Source organism: Arvicola amphibius, chromosome 11, assembly GCF_903992535.2.
Source record: "Arvicola amphibius chromosome 11, mArvAmp1.2, whole genome shotgun sequence".
In the NCBI taxonomy this organism is placed as follows: domain Eukaryota; kingdom Metazoa; phylum Chordata; class Mammalia; order Rodentia; family Cricetidae; genus Arvicola; species Arvicola amphibius.
The window spans coordinates 69,580,580-69,606,479 of NC_052057.2; the positions used below are offsets into that span (position 1 = coordinate 69,580,580).

The 25,900-nt window shown below is 40.8% G+C and overlaps 1 protein-coding gene across 1 annotated transcript in view; it reads right to left on the reverse strand.

The window, feature by feature from the left end:
* Positions 1-22,177, reverse strand: part of Kcnb2 (potassium voltage-gated channel subfamily B member 2) — a 380,672-nt gene extending 358,495 nt beyond the window's left edge. Inside the window, exon 1 of the mRNA XM_038348354.1 lies at positions 21,599-22,177. Coding sequence (XP_038204282.1) covers positions 21,599-22,177 — 579 coding nt within the window. The remainder of the gene's footprint in view (positions 1-21,598) is intronic.
* Positions 22,178-25,900: the final 3,723 nt, after the last annotated feature.

Sequence of the window (25,900 nt, forward strand, 5' to 3'; positions counted from 1 at the left end):
GGCTGGAGCTTACTGCCTGCAGCTTCCAGCTAAGCCTAAAACTGTGAGCTCCAGGTTCAGGGAGAGACTCTGCTCCAAAGGAGTAAGGTGGAGAGGACCACATAAGGACAGTCTGGTTTCCATCTTCTTCCGTTCACACACATACACATCCCATATACATACACCTCACACATAAGCATACTCACAGACAATAAAAAACCTCAGCAGTAAAACATGGCTGCTAATGGAATATTTTCATTTTTCAGAGATAATTCCTCAAAGTAGAACTGACACATATTGAGGGCTCTATATTGGTAAATATTTCAACATGTTTCTTTTTCTTTTTCTTGGATTTCATTTGTTCGCTTGCTTTTGTTTTGGGTTGGGTTAGGTTTTAGCTTGTTTGTTTGTTTAGGATAGTATGTCATACATATATTCCAGGCTAATCTTGAACTCACTTTATCGCTGAGGCCTTAAACTCCCAGTTCTCCTGCCCCCACTTTCCAAATGCTGACTTGTGATGTCAACCCCACATCCAGCCTTCAGCGTTTTTAAGAAGCTCACTCTTTGATGACTTTTCTTTTGTTCAAAGGGTAGGGACCAGAGGACCGCAGTGTGGGAGGACTTCCTTCTGGTGAGCCCAAGACATCTGGCAAAGTGGACAGTCCTCTCTGTCACACAGAAAATCAGTATGTCACTTTTCAGGAATGCTGGGGGGTTAACATGGATCTATTTACAGTCAGTGAGAACATAACAAAGATGATTAATTTTTGGAACAGATCTGACTAGATAGAAACTCCACATCCTTTCAAATGTTTCAAACTCATGCATTTTCAGGTTGTCAGCTTCCTGTCTTCGGAGAGTTTAGGTTTGAATGAATCAAGTGACAAAATCGCCAGCTGCCATTATCCAGCTAAAATATGGGATTTTCCAAGCCTGCTTTCACAAACTCAGTATATCTCTGAAAAAAAAATCACATCTTGTCATATTAATTTTTATATAAAATGTGTTTCTTTTAACCATTGATGCAAAATTTCTAAACTAAAGCAAACAGCAAAATGAAGGCATTTATCAACTGTGTGTTTCATACTTCGTAGCACAGAGGGACCCTGGTCCTAGCAGTAGAGGGAAGGAAAAATAAAACAAATCCATAGAATCCTCATCTAGTTTAAGATCTAATTTGAGGGAGCAAATTCACAGAAAAAAGTTGGAGGAAACAAATATAGTCATCATTTAAAAAAACAAACGATTTTCTACCAGTGAATCCACACGTGTTCCCTAGGTATGTAGACTAGTGCCCACAGAGTCCCAGAGGAGGGCTCCAGACTTCCTGAAGCTGCAGATAAAAGGTGTTGTGCGCTACTCCACAGGGGACCAGGAACCATTCAAGTCCCCTGGAAGGCAGCAGGTGTTTCCTACCACTGGCCATCTTCTCCAGCCCTGCATGATATTTCTTAGAGTTAGACCCTACTTACTGATAATATTACAAATAATTCTTAGGGAATTATTTGCAATTTTTCTGCATATTATTAAGGAGTTGTTTTCATTGCTCATACCACACCAAGCTGCTAAAACAGACATCAGTAGTAAGAGTACACACCTTCTTACCTAGCATGCACTGTGTGTCAGGCATTCCTCTAACTCAGGCAACACAGACTAACCCATTCCATCCTCAGCAGGACCATGAGAGACAGGATTGTGGCCACCCTACATTAGAGTAATAGAGCTTGAAGCATATGAGGTCGAGGTGTCATTTCGGGTGCCACATGCCTTGTAAAATAAGACATACGCTTTAATCCCAGCACTCGGGAGGCAGAGACAGGCGGATCTCTGTGAGTTCAAGGCTAGCCTGGTCTACAAGAGTTAGTTCCAGGACAGGCTCCAAAGCCACAGAGAAACCCTGTCTTGAAAAACCAGAAGAAAAAAAAAGAAATACAAAGGTAAGACTCGGTGGCCTTTTCTAAATCATGTAAACCTTTTCTGGGATTCCAGAGGAGGGAGCCAAGAGAGATGGGAATAAAGAAAGAAGAAAGGATTTTTTTATCAGACTTCAGACATCCCAAATTGTGGCTCTAACTACTAGTATCTGCCAAAATCATATCATTGCAAAGCAAATACTAAAGTGCCTTGCATGATTTTAAACATATGAATGCATAAACATGTCTTCATGTGCATAAAATAGCATAAATTTACTTGCTCAGTAGATCACAGTTTCAATGACATTTTACACAGGGAGAGTAACTGTGAGAAATCTCTTATATTGTCACTACACAAACCTTTGTCTAATTAAAAAAATGTGCTATTTCTTTAAATCATTATTCCACCTTATTGTCAAAGAAATAGAAAATGGTAGGAAGAAAAAATTCTCTTTCTTTCTCTTTAATTTCTTCCTTCCTTCCTTCCCTCCTTCCTTCCTTCCTTTCTTTCTATTTTTGTTTCTTTTTTCCTTCTTCTCTCTGTCTCTGTCTCTGTCTCTGTCTCTGTCTCTCTCTCTCTCTTGATCTTTAGATGCCCTCCACAACATATCTGGATTTTCTGACCTGCATGGTTTCACTTCTTTTAAGTATTTCTTTGAACTTTGACCTGGGCAACTGAGAAAAGCTGGGGAGGAAGAGGCGCTCAACCCGAGGGAAGAGCACACCGATTGGCTGCCCAGTGTCAATGGTCAACTATAAAAAACACATATATAAGAAACATGTACTCAACAGGCTATATTTAGGAATACATATGTATGCACATATACATATTTCCATGTAATAACATTATTGAAAAAGGAGCCATGAAATTGAAGGAGAGCAGGGAAGGGTGTATGGGAGGGTTTGGAAAGAGGAAAGGGAAGGAAGAAATGTAATTAGAATACAATATCAAAAACAAAAAAGTAGAAAGATAAATTTTATATTTAATGTTTAAGATGATTCCACAAAAGTTTCACATGGAGCTACTGTGATTTAGTTAATAAATCCAGTTCATTAAAAAAATGTTTCTTTTTTGGTGCAAGTTGCTGAAGACTGGCCATCCCTGGCATTCCTAAGCTGGCCTATGTATTTAAAGGTCTTTTGTCTTTGTTTTGAGACATTCATAGCTATAATCGTTAAAATCTAATTTTTCACAGAGGACATTCCCTCCTATAATTTACAAAAAAAAAAATAGCTAGGCTGTGGAGGCCATAGCTGCCAGCTTTAAGATGACTATAAATTGCCTGACTGGTTTTATATGGGATAAATACTCTACCAGTTCATCATGCTTAGTTTCCTCAGTTAGTGTGATATACGCTCCTGAATTATTACAGAATCGTCCCTCTTCACCTTCCCCCTTCACTGGCATCTGTCTCCAGCATGGGAGCCGGAATGAGACTGTTTGAAAGGGCCTCCTCTCCCTCTGCTCAGAACCCACCTGTGGATCCACCGTCTCAGAGCTTTTGGAGACGGAAAACGCTCAGATTCAGGCTTCCCAGGCCCCACAGGACCCGGACTCTTATGAAGTGTCTGACTTTAACTTCTGTGCACCCAGCCTCACTCCCCAGGAGCCTCCTTGTTAAGAGGCCAGAGTCAGATCCTCTAGGAAACACTGTGGTGTGAGGGGCTCTTCTGTCCACGCTGAGATGTCTGACAGCATCCTGCCATGACTACTGCAGCCAGATTCACTTTGGAATTTTCCTTCAGTGTGATCTTTCCAGGGACTCCTTCCCTGGAAAACCTATTACATTTGGAACTACAAGCCAGGAGACACCTTCTACCCCTGCTTCTTGCTTTATTTCCCCCAATTCATTCACCCCCTTCTTAAATTGGATTATACAGCTGGCTGTCCCTTTGTACACCTGGGCAATTAGATCCAGGATGTCCTACAAACAAGCTCAAGTCTGCATAGCAGATCCCATATAACAGGCTGTAGTATTTGTGTATAATCTACACACATCCCTCTGTGTGTCATCTCTACTTTACTTATAATCTGAATAATTATGGAGAGAAGTGGTCTTACAATATTGTCTACAGAAAATTGAAAGGCAAAAATTAAGCTTGTAGGTGTTCAGTACATTCCCCCTTTTTCCCAGAGTATACCTTATCTGTGGTTGGTCGAATCATGGGAGTGAAATCACAGAGGTGAAGACTGTGTTGATTGCACATGAGCTGTCTTTTCCTTCTGCAGGGGTGGTCCCTTAGTTCTGCCTGCCATCCTCAAGACTGGTCCTCAGCACACAGAGCAGCGTCAGGCAGTCATGACACCGCTCAATAGGTTAATGGCATGTGAAGAGCTGACCCTACACATCATGTCTCTTGTGTAAAAGATCTTTACTTAGAGAGGAGCCATAAGGTTTACCTGAGAAGTCGAGATTCTGTGGAATTTTGGTTTTGTAAACCTGTGTGTTTGCACATTTGCTTTAACATTGACAACGTCCATAACTTATTTCCTGACAACTAGAGGAGAGTGTCATGAAATTCTGTATGCCATTCTCCCAAATTTTCTTTTTATTTTCCTGCCAGCATTTCCTTAACCATATATCATCTATCTTATATCGTATATCTTTAACGTCGTGTAGTGTTCATCTATATACCAGCTAGAATATCCACCATCTATCTATTAACCTTCCATCTACCTACCATCTATTTTCTATTATCTATCTATCTGTCTGTCTGTCTGTCTGTCTACTATTTATCTAAGTTAGCTGTCATTTGCTATTATCTGCGTATCTAATCCATCTATAATTAATCATCTATTATTCTCTCCACCTATCAATCTTGAATATTTTAGAAGGAAAACAGTTTGATTTACTATACTACAGAAAGAACAGTAGGCATTAGAGTAGATAAAAGAGCCATTTGTTATCTAGTTTGTCTTTCTGATTTTCCCTTTTGATTTGGTTTATTTCATCTCTGTGTCTCTATACACAACCCAGTCATTGATTATCCTGTCATGCTGCCAATGTATGTAAGATATCTTAGATAGTTTGAGGAAATGAGACTTACTCTTAATCAAGATGATGATTCATTAGATGCTAATACAAATAAATGTGATATTTTAAGGGGAATGACTTTATTTAAATAAATACACACATTGGAAAACACTTTATGTCATATCCCTATCTCAATCTTAAAGGTAGCAAATGTGGTTCAGGATGAAAAAACTGAATTAAATTAGAAACAAGTATTTGCTAATGTTCTAATGACTCCCTAGTTGATGTATTGAACAAGCTTGAGAGTTTTTGCAGTACAACATGAGCAATTTTAAGGCTAAAACTAAACAATCATTTGCAATAATGGATGGATCTAGAAAGAAAAATCATCCTACAAATCACAATCCCAGAGAACATAGAACAATGAGGACCCTAAGAGAGACATATATGGATCTAATCTACATGGAAAGTAGAAAAAGACAAGATCTCCTGAGTAAAATGGAAGCATGGGGCCCATAGGAGAGGGTAGAAGGGGACGGGAGTGCAGAAATATATATAGCTCAATAAAATTAAACAAAAGGAAAAAAGGGAAAAAAAGAGAAAAAGGATGAGCTGTTTTGAAGAGTTAAAAAAATAAAAAATAAATAAAAACAAAGCAAAACAAAAAACAGAGACACTAAGAGTTTCATGAATATGAAAAGGTCTTTTGTTTTAGGCTTGCAATGGGTAAAGGCATTATTTTACCTGGGACAATAAATATATTGACAATATTTGGTATCTTTTTATTAGTGTTTTAAATATTGTAGCAGGAAATATATCAAAAATGTATTTAGTTAAGTCTCAAAAATAATTTGCAATTCAGAATGGCAGGGCTTCAGAAAGTCAGTGGTCTGTGCTTAGTTTCATGCCATATCCACAGATACTTAGATAAGAAAGATGAACCAGTGAGCCCAACTGGATAGTGCCACATGATAGACTGATCACGTCCCTGCCCCAGAGCAAAGTTACTATTGTGAGCAGGAACTGAACGATTTCCAGCTACTCAACTACCGGCAATTACACTAATGTCAGTGATTAGCGTGATGGTGACCACCTGGAAAAGGAGACAACTAGGTCCAGGCACTAAAGAGCCAAATCAGTCTCTCTCTCTCTCTCTCTCTCTCTCTCTCTCTCTCTCTCTCTCTCTCTCTCTCTCTCTCTCTCTCTGTCTCTCTCTCTGTCTCTGTCTCTCTCTCTCTCTCTCTCTCTCTCTCTCTCTCTCTCTCTCTCTCTCTCTCTCTCTCTCTTCCTCTCCCCTACATTAGTAGGTCCCATTTGTCACCCCCAGAGCAGAGGGTCTTTAAGATCTTTAAGATTTTAATTTATTTCCCAATTTCCACTTATCTAATGTATCATTTTCAAGAAAGCGTGGATAAATCAATAAACATTAACTCAATTAGCTGCTCTTAAAGGATTTATTCTAAAATAAGGGGAAAATAATTTGCTGCCTGTGTCTTTCACACTCTAATAAAATTACCAAATTGCAACAGAAACCCTAAATATTTAAATGGAAATAATTTCTTTGTGATGACTGTTTTGGGTAATAGTGATGATAACGTGTATTCTAGATGTGTTTGTATACCAGCACCTCTGTTTTGGGTAATAGAGATGGTAAAGTATATTCCAGATGTCTATGTATACCAGCACCTCTGCTAAGTAGCTACTTTAGTCTTTGTAACAACCGTATTTGTTACTTACTACTTCCTTTCCCTCATCCAGTGAAGATTCTGAGGCCAAACAAACTCCCTTGGTGGGTGAAGGATCTCAGTCAGCTTTCCATCCCAGGGGTCTTAACCCTGAGCCTGTAGATCTGCTACTGAGTGACGCCTCAGAACTTCCCAGCTCTGTGTACAGAGAGAAGCCCATCCACGGATAAGCCCTGTGAGTGCGGACTCTCAGGCAGGCCTAGGGAGAAAGTCAAAGGGGGCTCTTTTGAGCCTGGCATCAGCTTGCTGCTCTTGACAGTCCCATGCATTCATCCAACACTGCTGTTTTCTATCCCTTCCATTCTACTCCCTCATTCATAAAACCTGCTGTGCCTAGTAAAGTCTGCATAACTAAACTTCCCTAAACTCTAAGTGCCACACTAAACAGGCCTCTGCTCTAATTTGTGCTTGTGTAGTACGGCTTTTCTTTTATACAGTTCACAGCGACAGAACTGGGAACACAGCATAACTTGACAGTTTCCTGTCGTCCCTTCCATAGCAGGGTCTCCAGAGAGCTAAGTTACAGTCTGATGGTACTAAAACCTCAAACTCAGATATGGTAGTGTAGACAGATCTGAGATATGAAAAACTAGCTATGAGCAACTGTGCATTTATGTTCCTAGAAGACTCATTTAAGGGTTATACACAAAATAGTTCTAAAAATAGTTTTATGAATTGTTAAGTGGAAACAAGACAAAATCACTTCATAGGTAACAGAATTTCAAAAGACGCTAAACAAATGTGGCTAAATAAAGCAAATCAGAAGAATCCCAAGATTATGACCTGAAATATCAGAATATTGTCTTCGCATACTTGCTAACAAAGTAGTATGCAGATTACAAACATTTTTGAAGCAAACAAAAAATGCCCCACAGTTTTTTCTATTATAAAATCTGAACCAAAGCATTTTGAGAAAATTATTTTTGTTTATACAAAATCAGTTCATTTATGTAGATAACATTATGATTCTACATTTTATTGTGAAAATCAATAATCAAACCTTATTAAAATTATCATTTTCAAAAAATACTATCTGTAATATTTCTCCACAAACCCCCCACATTAATCGTCTTTCAAGTCTTGGATTTGTTCGTATTTGCGGCTTATAAATGATGAGGTCCCCTTGCAGGGCAGGTCTCTGGCAGCCCTGGACTGACCTTGCTCTCTTTCTCCTCACCTTCTCATTTAACCAACTGCAGAAAGTGTTGGGGAGACAACATCCTGACGAAGAAATGTTAGCACCCTCCAGAAACAGGAAATCCTTCAAAGCAGGTTGCTTTCCAGAATCCCTGTACCCTGAGAATCTTTTCAGGGCATCGAGGGGACCAGCTGCCTTGGCTTCCACTGTCCCTTGCTATGTGTAGATAGCACCGCACTCCATGCATGGCGTACACGAGTGTCTGTGTCCCCGCACTCAGAGTAAGTAGTACATGACGAGTCTACTTGACAAACATCCCTTGGGCCCAGAGTCCTCCAAAGCTAGGCGGGATGTAACCAAATGATACGTTCATCCTCTGAGGGTATGGAAGAAGCCATGCCTGGAGTCAGAGCAACCCGTCCTGACACACACACACAGACTGAGAGTCCACCTTTCACCTATGACAGGAATCTGTGCTGCAGATAACAAAATGAGCAGACCCAGTAAGGCAAAATATCGGAAAGGCTGTCTCTCAGCAGCCCCGATTCCTTTCTTCACAGAAACCCTGAAGCACACAGAGAAGCCTCCACTGCTATCTGAAGGGAGAATTCATATATTACAAAAACATGAAGCTCACATCTGTAACTCTTGGCTTACTTCTAAAAACATAAACCTATTTAAAACTTATAAAATCTGCAACTTTCTTAAATTATCAAACCCAAACCCAGCATACTCAGGTCTGATTACCTAGAATGAGCTATTCAACTCCTGACCATGTTGTTTAATCATCACAGAGACATCAAACTGTTTCTAAGCATGGTTTTATTACTATCATTACCCTTCGGTGCCATTTGGTGGCAGGAAATGAGACTTTGTTACTCTGAGTCAGAACTCTGCAAGTTGTCAGGAACAAAAGGTAAGAGGTAGTCTGATCCCTTGGAGGTCATGAGCCAAGGAGCGGAACACGGCACAGGCAAAATCTCCTTTTTACAAGACCAGGGAGAAACAGGAGAGTCAGACAGAAATCACAGAAGTATTGCATGAGAGCTGAGATAAAAAAGGATAGGGCATAGACAGTGTTCTACGCCGAGGAAGGGACGTGGTCATAGAGGCATCAATGTGCCATGTGTGTGCAGGTGTGGCTGCAGTTAAGCTACAGGCATCCCTGAACAAGTTAGAGAAGTATTGCTCCTGCTCCGCATGTGTAGATGCAGCCTATGGCATTACTGCCTGCAGAGGGCGGAGAACACAGTCTAGCCAAGGGTTCCACCTCAATTAGACACCAGCACTTTAGAGCCCTGCACCTCAGGAGCAGTAAGGCCTGAAGCCGGACAGAAGGGCCAGCGCTCCTCAGTGAAATGCCAAGGAGTCTGAACTAGACTTTGGACCATGAGAAGTCAGGGAGGATGTGGGCCAGGAACGATCCATTTCAGACGTGGCTTAAAAGGTAATTCTGTTGGCCAAATGGAGAGTAGGCTGGACTTGGGGGACAGCAAGGGATAATGTGAGGAAGTCCAGTTAGTGACCCCTCTCAAAGCAGTCTGCGATGAACAAAACCTGGACCGCAGAAGTGTATCTAGTGGCCCCAAGAAAGTGGAAAATGATTTAGACACGCAATCGTCAAGATTGTGCATAGGAACAAAGTGTGTGTTCAGTAGGGGCACAGGGAGCAGGCTCAGAGATTGTAACCAGAGTTCAAGATGGTGGAAGAACGTTCCACCCCCATGCTAATGGATTTCACGTTTGGTTGGTTTCCTGAAGGATGGCTAGCAAGATGCTGTTAAGTCGTCATGAAGCAGTGTCTTCTGGGACCCTGAAGGACTGACCGAAACGCTGGACAATAGAGAGAAAACATGGCCGTTTTACCTGAGCAGAAACAGTTCAGCTCTCTAATCTGCAGAAGAGGATTAATGATGTTTGCTCGTAGTATGAGCACAAAGTAACAGTGGCCAAATAGGCCCAGGCTGGAGAGGCAAGTTTTACTGGAAGCCCACGAAGCTTTTGTTTCCAATTCCTTCTAGCTGTTTCCTCACCACACTTGCAGAGGGGAGACTTCAAGCCCCGCGGAACTGAAAACATGGACTCTCTGACCCCTCTCAGAAGACGGCTTCCCACTGCTGATATGGAGAGTGGGGGTGAACCGTGTCCAGGCTTTGTGTATGGTCTTGGACTGTGGGGACTTAAGTTCATTTTCCCCCCGGTTGGGAAGGAAGTGGGATTGTGAGAAAGAAACAGGGCTCAGCTAGACCGTTGTGCTGATGGGTGTGAGGAAACTATCCCTGACAGACGATGTTTCAACCAGAAGTGAGTACAGCTTTGGGTTCTGTATCAGGTGTGAACGAACTGCGACCTCCCCCAAGTTATATTTCTGCTCATATAGAATGCTCTGTGGAGAGAGTGAAGTCACAGAGATGAGAATACAAGCCTTCTTTCTTTTGCTTAAGCTGAGTTTGCGATGAACCCATTCCTCTCAAAGAAACAGGGAAAAAATCATTTAGATTCTGGTTTCAAAGAAACCATGAAGGAAAAGCCTACCTCCTCTTAGACTATGTTGGCCTTCCAAGTTAAAAACAAAAGGAGTCTGGATTTGGGAGGTCATCTACATTCCTTTAATTTACAATCTATACTATGTTCCATGTCATGAAATTTAACAAAATATCATCACAAATAAATGATATAAGATAAAGCTAGCATAAATGCAAAATTTATAAAGAGCCAAAGAAATCAAATGGAGAAGCAGTAACTTGTTTAATAATGTACATATTAACTGATATAGTCTCTTCTGAGGAAGACTCTTGAGAATTTCAGTGCTAAGGGATGGTACACTGGCCTGGGGAAGGATAGGTTTCTCCTTAATTTATTTGGAAGATCTGGTCCAGGTGAAGAAATTGAGAAGTAGGTTGTTAAATAAGAATATAGCATGAGGTGAGCCTACTCAGACAGAGGAAAAAAATAAAAATATAAGGAAGAAATCAAAGCATGTTCTTATTTATGCTAAATTGCAATGAGAAAGACATTACTATATCTTCCAAATCTTCCTCAGTGGCAATATGGTGCCCGGACCAGTCTCTTCTATACGGGAAGCACTCCAGGAGGCCCCTCTGACAGGCAGGCTGGGATGGCCCATCAACAGTCCAGACCTGTTATCCCGTCTTCACGCTGATTCATTTCAAAGTACAAAATAAACACCCATAATTCTTTCTTTGGGAACAAATTGTACATGTTATACTGCTAATCAAAGGAGTTTGCTATTATTAAGTTACCTGTGCTAATCTGTGAAAATTTAGGGAAGAGGGAAGGCATGTGTGATTGTTACATTATAAATATTCAGCAGAGATTAAAACATTTATAATGGTTCCTATGTAGAGATTGAAAAATAAAAACCCATGCTAAAACACAGATTTTTCCCCTCAATTGTATTATTACCCATAATGCAATTACTTGACTTATATGATACAATAATTTTCACACCTGCAGAATTCATTTAAGAAATACAATTAAGCATGCTAGGCTTTTACAGAGCCAATGGGAAATGGCAAATGCACGGTTTCCTGTCTCCTAGGCTGCTCATTCTTATCTTTATCCATTGGGTACACAGTTCATTCCATCTGTGGCACTGCAGATTATCAGACATTGAAAAGCAACACTGCTTACCCGTGTTTGTCTGCTTGTGAACCAAAGAAAGCATGTACTGAAACCTACCAGATGCCTCACTTTGAGGGTCCCATGCAGGGCCTCTGCTAGCTCCTCAGAACAAAAATTCTCACTGTCGGAATGAAGCAAGTCAGTCCCAGCACAAACCTGGGCATAGAAATGCATCATAGAACGTGGCCCTGATTGATTTCTTAGTTCAACCAAGTTCTGATTGTGTAAAAGTAAAATTTCAAGGTTAGGAATAAGTTCCCCACTGAAATTTTGGTTGAGGACATTTGCTGGATGTCACCAACTAGGACAACTGCAGTTCAATGCTGTACTCGAGGTTTTATATCGATTCAGAGTTCCAGCAGTGGTCAGAAGTCCTTCCTCTCCTGTGCAAATACCCTGAGGTAGGTCGCAGGGAAGGATGCTGTGCCGAGATCACTCGGCTGCCCTTGGTGCTGCTGTGCCATAGGCTTGAGTGTCATCTATTTAGAGTGACATCCGACACTTGTGGTTGCAGCAGGAGTGACTCAATGAGACGCAAGTTAAATCATGACACTCAGGGTAGCAATGACCTCTAGCATCCTGAAACAAAATCCTGGGAGACGAATAAAAACATTTCATCTTTCTATTCTTGGGTAATGGAGCACTTCTCATGGATTTCCATGCTCGATCGGGTTATTGCAGGAGGTTATGTTCTGAATGGACCGAACGCCTTACTTGGATGACAAAGTCAAAGCCACACTAAATTAGGAAATATGTGTCTCAGTTCACTGTATTTTCCTACAGGGGAAGTCTTACTATTATAATGTACTTAGATGGAGATGTGGCAGTGTATGCATCTGGACAGATGTATGTACTTCAGTGACTTGTCCCTGTTTTCATTAACCCAGAGGACCTCCTTTACATCAGGGTTAATGAAAACAGTAAAGAATGACTTAGGGAGAGATGTGATAAGTAAAATCCACTTCATTTATGCGTTTTTATAAGAAGACAAGTTAAGCATAGAAATATACACAGTCAAATATGAACAATATACAAGTGCCAAGTATGGAATGATATTGATGTTAGCGAGAACATCTTCATCGTCATCAAGATGAAAGCAAACATCTTCCTCTTTTCCATGGTCCACCTCTGTATCTGTTACTCGAGTTCTCTGTTGGCCACGTCCTGCTGCTTTCTTTTCTCTAGAATGGTTATGTCTGAAGTCAGGCTGACATAACATTCACTGAGATGCCTCAGTCCTTAAATTCTGATTCCGAGATACAACGCCATCTGGCTCAGGAGACATGGGGAGAGAGAAAGCAGGAGGAGGGGCTATGGTTGTTGATGACAGACACAGAAAGCGCCGCTCATCTGCAATACCTGTGTGCTGTGCGGAACATGCTTGCTGTTGAGACCTGAGGCTGTCTCTGCTCATGCAGGAATAGCTTCATTGCAGGCTACTGGTAGGCAAGGAAAATTTCCAGATGGACTGTAACTGAGAAAGCCCCTATCAGATCTTAAACTACCTAAAGTGAGTATGTGTGGGTAAATAACCTACTCAGTATAGATTTATTTATCTCGAAGCAGGATCTTACTATGGAGACTAGGTAACCTTTGAGCATGTAATCTTCCTGCCTCAACCTCTCACTTTCTGGGATTACAAGCAGGTTACCACGACTGTCTAGGTTATTCCTAATGCTGTGAGATGTTTATAAACCTCTTACTGCAGATAACTGTCCCTTTCATATATAACATTAAACATTAATTTATTAACTTATATAGCAAGGAGGAGGAAACGCCAAACAGGTGAGGCTGAGTGGCCAGCTAAGTTCTTTCAGCATCTGGCATGCTTAATCTCCGTGTACACTACATATAGTTCACATTACTGGCTCAGCACACTAAAACTGTTGATTGTCAAGGAACCCCAGTCAAAGGAAATAAAATCAGCAATGCTGGAACACTGCCTGAAACAAACATCTTCCTCGAGAGTTATACTTTGTCGGCTATTTTACTGCTATGATTTCAGCAGAATAGACTTTTAACTCAAGCAATAATTCTAGAATTGAGTGCCAATTATTTTGAAAGCATGTTTTATCAGAAAACAATCAGTTCAAATTGGTATACAGATGGTGGCTCCATTAAGAATGGCTCTTCTTTTGAGTTATTTAGTAATATTCACTAAGGTCAGAGAGGTAAGTTCTTCCAAACATAAGTACAAATTTTGTTTATAAATATTAAAGGCAACTTAAAATTATAGGACTGGAATATTTCACTAAAATCGGGTACGGCATTTTATAGAAAATAAAGGATTCTCTAGCGTTACTATGGCAATTTAAAAAGTATTTTTCTAATTCTGTTTATTTTTTGCTTTGGATTTTTTATTACTACTTTATTTGAGTCATTAGTGCATGTATTTCAGGTGTGCCGTCTTTTTGTGGAACAATTTGGAAGTACAGTTGAATAAAACATGAATAATACATCTAAAGCCTTTTCTTCTTGGTGATTAAATCTGTGTACTACTTATTGCAATATTCAATAGGACATTCAATACTTTATATATAAAACTTGAAATTCCATAGTAGTCATATTAACGGAGCATCTGAGAAGAGATATATTTTATGTCATATGCTTGACATTTCTGCCAAACTTAAAAGTGGATCCTTAAAAGGAACAAACTAATGATATTCAGAATAGCCTTTCCCCATGTTAGGTTCTAGGTCAATTAACCGCTCTATCTATATCATATTACATGTCAGTGTGACTGGCATTGTTCTAAGCCATGCCATGCAGACTAGTCTATCAGTTTTGAGGGGGAAAATGATCTCTGCACTCTGTAACATGCTGTAGACAAAGCTAAACCATGAAAATATGAATAAAATGGAAAGGGCAATTTCTAGACCTCTCAGTGAATCAAAGTGGTTCATTCAATAGCCAGACAGGCTCTCAAGGCATTATTCCACTAGAAAACAAATTCTTCAGCACTGTCAAGATGGGTGAGCTCTCTGAGCATGCAACTGGAATTTCCTCTAAGTTCTTGGCATTTGAAGGGATCGGTTTCTTCTTCCTGTTTTAATGGGGGATCAGTCTCCAGTAAGAGCAGTTAATCAAAACATATTGTTCAAACCCGTCTAGAATCTTCCAAAGTGGAGAGTGTTAAATATTGTGACCGTTCTTCATAATACTTAGGCTGATTTAAAATAGCAGCTCATTCATTCATAAAGGCTCTTGCTTGAAATAAAACCAATCTGCTATTACTTGGGACTTCAAAGCCATAGCATTTAAATATTGCAAATGCATTCTGGCTTTTGATAATATTAATCAGCGTAGAAAGAGCTTCTTGGGATTTTAGATTAACTTTGAGAATTGTAATACTTACTGAGGTTTAAAAATCAAGTTTGAAGAAAGCATGAATGGCTTCATTTTGTTTTTTAAGAGATGAGAAGCTGCCTGCCAGTTAGGATTGGCTCTCTTCAGAACAAGCAGGAACATCTAACCAGTCAAAGAAACAAATGAAAAACGAGTAATTCTTAGATTTTTCTCTTTTCAAGAACATCCCTGGGTGCAGGGCAGCTTCTTGTTAAGCACGAAAACCTGAGTGAAATTCCCAACTTTGTGGCACGGGGTGGGGCAGTGGGGGAGTGGTGGAGGGTGATCACGCAAGCTACAGAGTCAACAGAGAGACCTTTCCATGCAAAAACAAAGTTACCAATAATTAGATTGAAACAAGCACCAAGAGAGTTGCACAAGCAGGCTCTGCTCTCACACCTCCATCAAGTTAGAATCATACTCAGTGTGTAGGTTCCTCCTATTCCCCTGCCTTTCTCATCCTGATCAAATGTGGCCAAGTGAGGAGACAGGCTTTTCACAGGCAACCTTTGTGGAAAAAACAGAGAAGTGGAATTTAGAAACAGATCATAAGAACCAAGAAATGGGATATTTGGGACATTTGGGCAAAAATCCTACTATTTTCTATCTAATCCACTTTCTTTTATATGAATATTTTTACCTGGGATTTTGACTACTCTGTTTGCATGGATGACGGTTTTTGTTTTTGTTTTTTTTTTAAAAAAAAATCAAAACATCAACCTCCAAATTCATGCATGGATGACGTTTTTTTTTTTTTAAAAAAAAAAATCAAAACATCAACCTCCAAATTCATCCTCCACAGCCTGGCCACATTGTGTTCAATCTCCCAGCTCTTATTGGCAACTCTGAGCTCTTAGGCTATAGTACCAGAGAACACACATTGGTTTAATTTGAACAGTGTGAATGAAGAAAGAAGAAAAGAAGAAGATGCAGAAAGAAAAGGATAAAGGAGACTGAGGATCACCAAAGCAGCCACTAGCTTGGTAATTAGCCCACTGTCAATCCTGGGTAAGAATTATAGACCTGTCTACCACACAAAATGCACGGATGCAGGCAGATGTCTTTGTGTGTGCTTACACTGCATCTGCCATCTTTTGAGGCCGTCATTATGTAAATGTTTATTGTCACTTGGTTTTGATCACAAAGGGAGGCATCACAGAAAAACACGGAGAGTATTAGATGGCAGAACTTGGCCCTGAACAGATCCACAGGTCAACATAAGACCTTGAACTAAACCGACATCACCTGTGGTTCTATTCTAGTGCCTTTATTTTTTTTCATTCAAAACATAAGAATAATTGATCCAGGTGCTATAATAAGAATGAGAATGTTATGTATCCTTTCTCCTTGATGAGCTCAAAGGTTTTTTGTTTCTTTTGATGTATTTTCTCTTTACTTTTTTTCGTGATTTTAAAGACCCACACAGTAATACAGTGGGATAAGGGAGGGTATGGTTCTAAAGGAGTTATTGAACACAGAGAAAAGATCCTGACACTGACCCTGGGTCTCCAGGGGGAGGAGGTCCAGCTTTGCTTTAGGTGCTGTATTGGGTTGTGCTGCCCATGATGACCATGTAAACTATGGGGAGAAGGGGTCAAATACAGGGGCGCAGGGTGACCTCTTTTTTCCAGCTTCCTGCAACTTCAATGGAAACAATGACACCAGCAAGGGGAGAGAAACTAGTCCTAATGAGGAAGGCTGAAGAGACATAGACAGGCTGATCATTTACAGCATGTTCAAGCTCTCCTCTATCTGAAAAAAAATGTCATTCCATATTATTCTTTGTTATTTGGGTTCTTCCTTTTCCTTAGGAAAAATTTAATTTTTCTCTTCAGGTGGCTATTAAAAACTTGTGGGAAAAAACCTTTTCCAGTTAATCACTCTCACTTCCCTTAAGCTGTTTCCTAAGAATGAAATATGGGAGAAATGAGTGAATGAGAAGGAGTAGGAGGAAGAATAAGGAAAGCAGAGGAGACAGACGGGGGCGGAAGATGAGGATAAAGAGCCACTCGGGAAAATGAGGCTGCTTTCGAAGGACAGAGGCAGAGGAAGAAGAAGGTGAAGAAAGAATTAGAGGAGAAAGAGGAGGGCCAAAAGGAGAAGGAAGGGTCCAGTACTTTAAGAGAGAGGAGAGGTGAAGGGGGAAGGAAGAGAAACTCCAGAAGAGTGGGAGAAGTGTAAGAGCGAGGACAGCCACAGCAAACGAGGGAACTGAAGCAGAAGCGGACAAGATCTGGTGCCCACTCCTGACTCCGAGCCATGTCTGACAAAGTTATTGCGTGGCTCCCACTGCCTGGATCTACTAAACAGAAATGTATTCCTGTGTTCTGCTCTAATCAGGTCAAGGCTGCTTGGAGCCCCGGTTCCCTACATTGCCTCAGCCTGAGATCAGTCTGCTGTCAGGCATTATTTCCTCCTATGATCAGGCTGAGCCTATGCTGTGGTCTCTGGATATGCCAGACACTGGGCTGATAGCCTTAGTCCCCAGCTGTCTTTAGACATCCAGACTGTGGCCTAGTACGGTATTCAGTGAGTTAGTCAACTTCAGAATGCAAGCAGCCGTGCACCTCTGTTCTCTACCTCAAGCCTGAGGGTGCTACAGGGGACAGGACATATTTTCCTCATATCTCCTAAACATCCCTTACATCGAAGTTGCTGTCAGTGATATTTATAGGAAATGCCCATTGCAGTTCACTTGGGAAAGGTCAAATAAAGAAAGAAAAATGGTTTGAATCTGGAAACAGACTAACTTGTTCCAGTCTGGAAGAGGTACAGGCTCAAATCCAATTCCAATCTACTGCCCAGGAAACTGACATTGAGTTAGTCCTGGCCCTTGGCCTTCCACAGTCCTGTGAAAGCATAGCAGAGCCAGTAATCCCCTGTCACATGTATTCAGAGAGGTGTCCTAGCTGTTTTCTAGGCCCACACGGCTGAACCCAACATTCACAAATAGCCTGTAATTTTAACTCAGGGCAGTATTCTACATAAAGGCGAATACAGGTACCAAGATACACTGGTGGGATTTAAAGAAGACAAAACCCACCTTGCAAACATAAACTTATGCTGCAATACCAGATCATAGGTCATATTATACTACTAAGAGCTGACCAAGACATTTCCCTTTCCCTTTGCCTGCGGTGCTAAGATTAAACACCCCTGCACATATCAGAAAAGCACCACTACTGACGCATGCTAGAAACCCAGAGGTACCATTTTCTCCAGGCCTTTCAGACATTATGAGAAGTATGACGACAGTCTGTTGTCTTCTGTGCATATGCACGGAAGCTAATTTGTCAAATTTTGGTGTTTCAAATAGACTGTGTTCTTATGCCCTTTTCTGTCTTTGTTGTTGCTGTTATAATACACCTGAAAGTTTCTGAGCAGAGTTGCTCTTTGTGGGATACTGGAGAGCCTGTTCTCTAAGGGTCCAATTGTTACTAAGAGGATCATATCTAAATATAAGGTAGAGCAGGTCCGTAGTGAGTATGTGTGTCACAGTGCATGGCTGAGCAATTGCAACTCAACTGTTGAACATGCACTCAATATCAGTGAGTAGATTTTCAACTCACTATGAGTTGTCTAACAAAAGATGTTTCCCTTCCATAACTAGGAGTGTGATTGGAATGGCAAATAATCTTAAAGCATTCCTTATTTTGGGTTTGCTTGTTTTTGTTTCCTGAGACAAGGTCTCAGTACATAGCATGGGATGACCTGGAATTAGACATATGGCCTAGGTTGATTTTAACGGCCAGCACTCTTCCTGCCTTTCCAGTCTAAGTGCAAGGATTAGAGCCATGCAACACTGTGACCGATGGTACTTTACTTCAGAAACATTGCAAATAAATCAGAAAATAAAGAAAAATTAAAAGAGGAAAACGATGGAGGAGGGTCATCTGTCTATGTGTTACTTTCATTGGTTAATAAAGAAACTGCCTTGGCCCTTTAATGGGACATAAAATTAGGTAGGCGGAGTAAACAGAACAGAATTCTGGGAGAGAGAAGGCAGATGCTTCAGGCAGTCGCCATAGGCAGTCGCCATGCTTTTCCTCTCCAAGACAGACGCAGGTTAAGATCTCTCCTGGTAAACGACCACCTCGTGGTGCTACACACATTACTAAATATGGGTTAAAGCAAGATATGAGAATTAACTCATAAGAGGCTGAAACTAATGGGCCAGGCAGTGTTTAAATGAATACAGTTTCCGTGTAATTTTTTGGGTAAAGCTAGCTGGGTGGCGGGACACAGCCCACCATTCCATCTACAGAAAAACCCCAGTATTTCCAGCAGTATGAAATTCCTGAGCTAAAAGGATTTAATTCTGGGGAGAAGGGCGCATTTTCACAAGTTTCTACTTTAGAGGTTAGGGCGTGTGGAGTGGGAGCTCAGCTGACAAGAGCAGCAATGACTGGACAACGAGGTCAACAGACATGCGCCCCACGGATCCGCCCACGCCTCCTAAGAACACAGAGCAAGTCTAGCCACTTCCCATATGAGTTTCACGCACAAGAAGGAGCCGGATGTACCTGTACCTAAATACATGGGGACTGGAGGGCCATCCCACTGCAGATGTAATGCAACTACCTATTCCTAAGTTACAAAAACGCCATCTGCACACCAACGCCCTCTCATCCCCTAACCCGCTCTAGGAAAAGAACAAGCTTTACTGCTTTTCAAGCATGTGGAAGAAGACATAAGTTTGCACTGAGCATTAGGCAGAACTTGTTTTAAAAGCTTCAAAGCTCAGACAAAAGAGGATCAGTTTCATTAAACTACCATAGAATCAGATATAAACATTTCCATAATATTTCACCACTGAAACAGAGAGAATGACGACATTGAAATAAATGCAAATGCTTTATGACTGTCCTCAAGGTAGCAAAGTCACTCCTCCTCATTGATAATGTGGAGACAAATTTACTATTTATAACAGCATAAAAATTTGAAGGACAGGGTACATAGCTTTTATGCCTCGTTATAAGCACCTTATACAAAGCAAGCTTAAATAATCACTAACATATAGGGTAATAATGGTGTATCACAATAATCCATTATCTACCTAGAGATCAAGAAATAGCTACTGCTTCTAAACATTGGAAGTCAAATATCCTCCCTTGTATGGAAAACATGATACTGACCTTGTTCTAGCATTACCTTCTTCCAGAAGGAAAGAATACATATTTGAAAGATTTCCATCACTATTGCTCTATTTTAGATACATATAAATAATGTTATGATCAAATCTATCATATTAACTTTAAATCTTCTTGATTTACCTGTTTGATTTTTACACAATTGGTTAAATTCCTTCTCAAACTTTTTGTAAACATAATTTGTCCCTCTGTTGCTGAAAATCTTTTTAAAATGTTAACTTTTAAATTTGACAATACTAACTTAAATCTAGAGTCTGTTTCATTCACTTTCAAAGTCGGTCCCATATTTTCTGTGGGAACTTAAATAAGTAACTGAATATGGACACTCAGCATGGAAGAAAGCAATAGCCTTCCTACAAAACCCCCCATGGCTGACACATCGACCTCCTACATACAGGACAAGCAAGAGCAACCCAAGGTTTCATCGCTGGAAAAAAAAAAAGGGAAGAAGAAGCTAGCGACACCATCTATTTGCCACAAAGATACATTTCCTCATTGTGTTTAAAGAAAAGACTTTTTAAAAAAATTTAAAAAGTGCACATACTACCCAGAAAGAAAAATGCTTTTGGAAGTCTATCAGAAATCAACCCAGACAAACCAAACACTGTGAGAAATGATGTTCTCCTCATTTGCATCAGCTGCTTTCATTAGTTATGCTGCAGATGATCCTGTAGAATGTGCATTTCAGGTCAAAGGGCTCATATGTCTATTTTATTTGTATAATCATTTGTGTTTATATAGAGAAGAAATCTGAAAATTAAAAAGTAACATGATAAACTCATATGATGGCATTTTTTCTCTCTGCCCCTCACCATGTCCTCTATCAGAAAAGAACCATGGATGTTATTTATGCTCCTGCAGCTAAAGACAGCTCCTTGTTTCCTGTGTCATTCACACTGCAATATAGAATTGAATACATAGCGTGGAAATTGGCTTTCACTCGCTTTCGAAGCTCTAGATAAAATTAGACAAACAGAATCATGTATTATAACCAAACACAAAAACTGGTGACAGAAACTAATTCAGATCTGGCTATATATGAAGGCACAATAAGTGATTTCGTCTTCATCATAATCAAACACTTTATAAACTCTGAGACATGACAATATCCCAGTTTCATAATGGGGAAACATGTATCAATAGTTAAAACCATGCCTGTTAGAGAAGACCGCAGAGGACAGGGCAATGGGTACATTGTGGACACTGGGCCGAGCCTTACACAGTTCTCAAAACAGTTCCCTTCCCCTGTATCCACCCCCTCAGTCCTCTGGGCCATGCTGTCTTCTCTTTGCCTGAACTTCTGCTGAACCAGGCCTGGAGTCACCTTTGCTACTTCTAATGAGAGCACCTTCTTGACCAAAGATGAAGCACATGCCCAGGTCTACAGGACTCTGTGATTGTGGCTCTCAGTTAGGACTTCTTCCTGCACCTCCAAGCCACCACACCACGTGGCACACCAGCGAACTCAAAATGCTACCATCCGGTCCAGGTCTGTCCCTACACACAACAATACCATTTTCTGACATCCCACAGAAAAAATGATTATATCTACCTACATATGATGCTGGAAAGACTTTTCCTTTATCTGTGTGGCCAGTTTGTTCTGTCTTACTAAAGCAATGAAGCAAACGATATTCAGTGGAATGTGAGAGTTACACCTTTTATGACCCAAGAAAAATGCGACCCAAGGCCATGTTTTTCATACCTTTGCAGCCACCGATGAATTCGGTTTCTCCAGCAAGTCCCAAAGTTTCTTCCTTTTCTCGGGGCAGCAGGTGTTATCAAACTCCTCTCCCTCCCGCTCGCGCATGGTCTCTGCCTCCCGCCTCAGTTCTTCGTTCATCTGCTCTTTCTTCTGATGGTATCTGGCTTGGCAGCAGGATTCCAGGTAAATCTCATCGATGCCCCAGTAATCAAGCTCTTGGCCAAAAGAGAGCGCACACATTTCTTCCATCATGTGGAGCTTCCCTGTCCGGTAGAAGTTTAGAATCGATGTGAAAGCTCCGGGATGTCGATCGAAGAAATACTCATTCTCGTTCAGATTGTAGTCATCGCAAACCTCCAGGAGGCTCTCGTGCGTGTTACAGTCCCGGAGCTTCCCCAAGCGTGTCCTGGGGAGCCTATCCAGAGTTCTCCACAGGACTTCGTGGTTAAGGCCCCCCACGTTGATCTTCACTCTCCGAGAGCACGTTTTGCTTCGGATAATGTCCACAGGTTCTGGAGGAAGAGAAAGTGTCGACCTGGACGTCTTCCTGTTCAAGCCAGGTGGAGCCTTTTCTGCCATTTTGAACTGGACAGAACCACAGAGCCAGGGTCCTTAGAGAGGAGGTCAGCTGAGGCAGGATTCCTCTGGAGCAGGCCTGTCCATGACAGCTGGGGAAAAAAAAAACAAGAGTATTTAGTCATGCACAGTTCTCCCACAGTGCTGCCTGTTCTACTGGGGTCACTCAGCTGTTAGAGTCACGGTACTGGGGTCACTCAGCTGTTAGAGTCACGGATGCCATTAATGGCCATTGTTTTCTTCTGCAGGTATAAACCTGGTTGTAGGAAATAAGAGGGGAAGCCACGTAATGAGGTTCGCAGAGGAAGCTGTGTGTTCACTTGTGCACATTTGTAGCTTGTCAAGACCCAAATGTGTCACCGGTGTTGCCGAGCAGTGCAGGTGCTGATGAAGGCTCCAAAGATAAAGTCCCGGCACGGTTATACCAGCCATGGCGCTAACCTACCCCGTCAGGTACTGTTCACAACACCCATTTCAGGTCGATGACTTTCCTCATGCCCGCACCTACACCAGGCACTGAAGCCAAAGTCTGAGAGCACCTGGTCTTCTCATCTTCATGCAACTACAGAACTCTGGACATTATAACTCCTAGAAACTGCTTACATCCGCTGCGCGTTACCCAGTCTCCAGTACCACTGGCCCAAGCTAAACTCCTTGCCGTCCTTGTATGTGGCACTCCAAGAGTCATTAAATTGGCCCAACCTCTGGTGTTGATCATCTGAAAGCCACTCACCAAACAGCAACAAACACCATTTACTAAGACACAGACCTGTCCTTATTACCCTGTCTTAAACCTTCAAAGGCTCTTTGTTATTGGAAGTAAAACCTAGTCAGTCATACAAGATCCTCTCCACATTCCCTTTTAGTCCAAATCACTGTTTGGAAACCGTCTTCTATCTATAGGGAATATAACTCAAAATACTTAGAGGATTTGGGGAACTTCGAAATGTGTGTAGATAGCTTGATAGGTAGATGCTAGATAGATACAGACAAAATGCTCTATCATGATATGATTTACATATATATGTATATATACACACATATTTCTGTGTTTTAATTTTAAATTAAGTAATAGATCAACAATAATAACTAATAGGAAAATAGAAGAATTATAATAATATGATATATCACACATTATCTGAAACTAAGGAGTTATTAATTTCTATAAATTTCCATGTAATATTGTAGGACCTTGTTTGACCATGGTTAAGCAAAAACACAGAAAGTGGGTGGATAAAGGGAACTTCTCTTTTGTGTTGCACTTAGCACTGATTTTAGTTTGGCTCATTCATGGTGGATCCTGGTGGGATCTCCAACTCTTGTATTTTCTTTTGATCAGTAACTTCTTGCTTTACAAGACTTGGGCCAGATGTTACTTCCTCCAGAGGATTTTCCACGACACACTCCCTCTGGGATCAAGAAACTGTATCTCCTGTCTTCCACCATGTTACTGAAACAGTATCTTTCCGTAAAGTACTGCAAGCTCCCAAGAGCAAGCCCACCCTGCTTTATTTTTACACCCTTGTCATTAAGTACTGTTCTTAAACATTGGAGCAGTTTGCTTTATTAATATAATGAGTTGATTCTTTGTTTTCTATAAGGTAGCTAACAATCAGGAAATGTATAAATGAAGTTATTGGGATTGTGTGCCTAAAATGCACCTATGTGTACACGCCGTGCATGTACAGAATGTTATTGTACGCCGAATTTGTCTTCTTTAGTTTCACATCTCTTTTCCATTGGGCACTAATGTTTAAAGCATGATATTTATAGTTTTTCCCCTTGATGGCCTTGTTGTATTATGATCTGAAGCAAGAAGAATCCTCGTGGCTATTATCTTCTGAGTGATTTGGTAGAAAATCCCAGAGCTTTGAGAAACTGGCCCGCGGAGCCCTCTTTGAGGTAAGGCGCCATGTGTGACAAGTCAGTGGCTGAGACTAAGCTGACGTGATAGACTTAGAGATCCGAGAGGTTCTTAGGACGAGGACTTTATGGTAAGAGGCACAGCAGTTTCTGCAAGGTCCAGGATTCTCCATCTGCATGTTAAATTCATTTCTCCATCTGGAGGCCAAGTATCATCTAAAATGAAAATGTTTGCCTTCTGAAGAAAAAGTAGACGGACCATATGAGAAGGGTTTTAGATGTGGGCAACAAAAAAAATGGGAGTTTTTTTCAGACATACAGTTACAGGAATATTTTAAAGATACGCGTACACATATACTTCCCTCATGTCTGGCCAAAAATAATGTCCATTTTCACAAAAATAAAAAGGGACAATAATGATTGCTAAAGCTGTCTGAGCTTGAATTCTTCCTTCATGAAGACAAGAATAATATCTCATCCATAAGGCATGGTATCATGATGAGTAAATGGGACCATTTGTATAAAGGCTTCACTCTAAAAAAAATACATCTAAATAAAATAAGGATATTCACAGATCTTCCTCGGGTTTGGTTTTTCAACTGCTGAAAGAAAATGAATAAGAAAAACCACATTCATGTTTATTAAGTGAATGCTAATCCATCTTTTACCTTTTAAGGCCTGGACTTGTGGGTCTCATCCTTTCTTTCTGTTGAAAATTAGACCTACCAATAAGAGACACTCTGTAATATGCACTGTGTAGGTATTGACGTTCACGTCCACATTTTGTATCTTACTGATATTGAACTATAAATATTTTTAAAGGAGCAGTAGTATCAATGTCAGACAAAATTAAATAAAAATATTAGGTTTCAGTGGTGAGCACAGATGTCTTTTCCACTGAATGATGTCACCCTGCTACTACCGTAACAACTCAAAGTCTGTTACTAGTTCACATGAACAATAAGCAGTAAGGCCAGTCTGCTTTGAACTTGGAGACTATTCTATTTGCTTCTCCTTCACTGTGATAAAGTGCTCACCTGGAGCAACCTGGAGAAGGAAGGGTTTATTTGACTTGTACCTCCACATCACAGTGTGTCACTGAAGAAAACAATGAAAGAACTTGAACAGAAAGCTGGAGGTGGGAGCTGAAGAAAAGACCACGGAAGAATCCTGCTTCCTGACTCACTTACTGCTTCTGCTTAGCTAGCTTCCTTCTACAACACAGGACCACATGCCCAGGGTGGCACAATCCACTGTGAGGTCAACCCTCCTCCATCAATCAGCAGTAAAGAGAACCCCTGCAGGCATAGCCACAGGCCAAGCTGATGGAGACATACTGTTCATATGAGATTCTCTCTCTTCCCGGGTGTGTCAAGTTCACAATCATGAACAGCCATCACAAGGACAAATGAACAGAAAATGCACCTCCTCTTTTTGGAATACCATGACTTCTGATTATAAGAGCGTTTTAATTAATTACCTCATGTATGAGGTTTACGACAAAGACAGAGAATGTTAGCATGACTCTGGTAGAAACATTTCCTATCTATGATCAAAGGTCTATGACCGAAGACGTGCCATCCTGTGATGGCATTGCTAAGAGTAAATGCTGTGTCCAAGTCACCAGCACGACACCATTTACTTAAAGCTTCTGCAGGCCCATGACTTATACTGAATTTTCTTTCAAAGGGTGTCTAAGGGAAAAGTGGAGAGAGGTCAGAAGACTTAGATTTCAAAATATCTTCTTCACTGATCAACAACTTTCTATTATAAGAAATCCCATGTTGATTACAGATCCCATAATAAAAATCAGGCTGAAACCCAATCCTCTCTTTTCAAAGAGAAGAGGGCAACCGGAGCAGA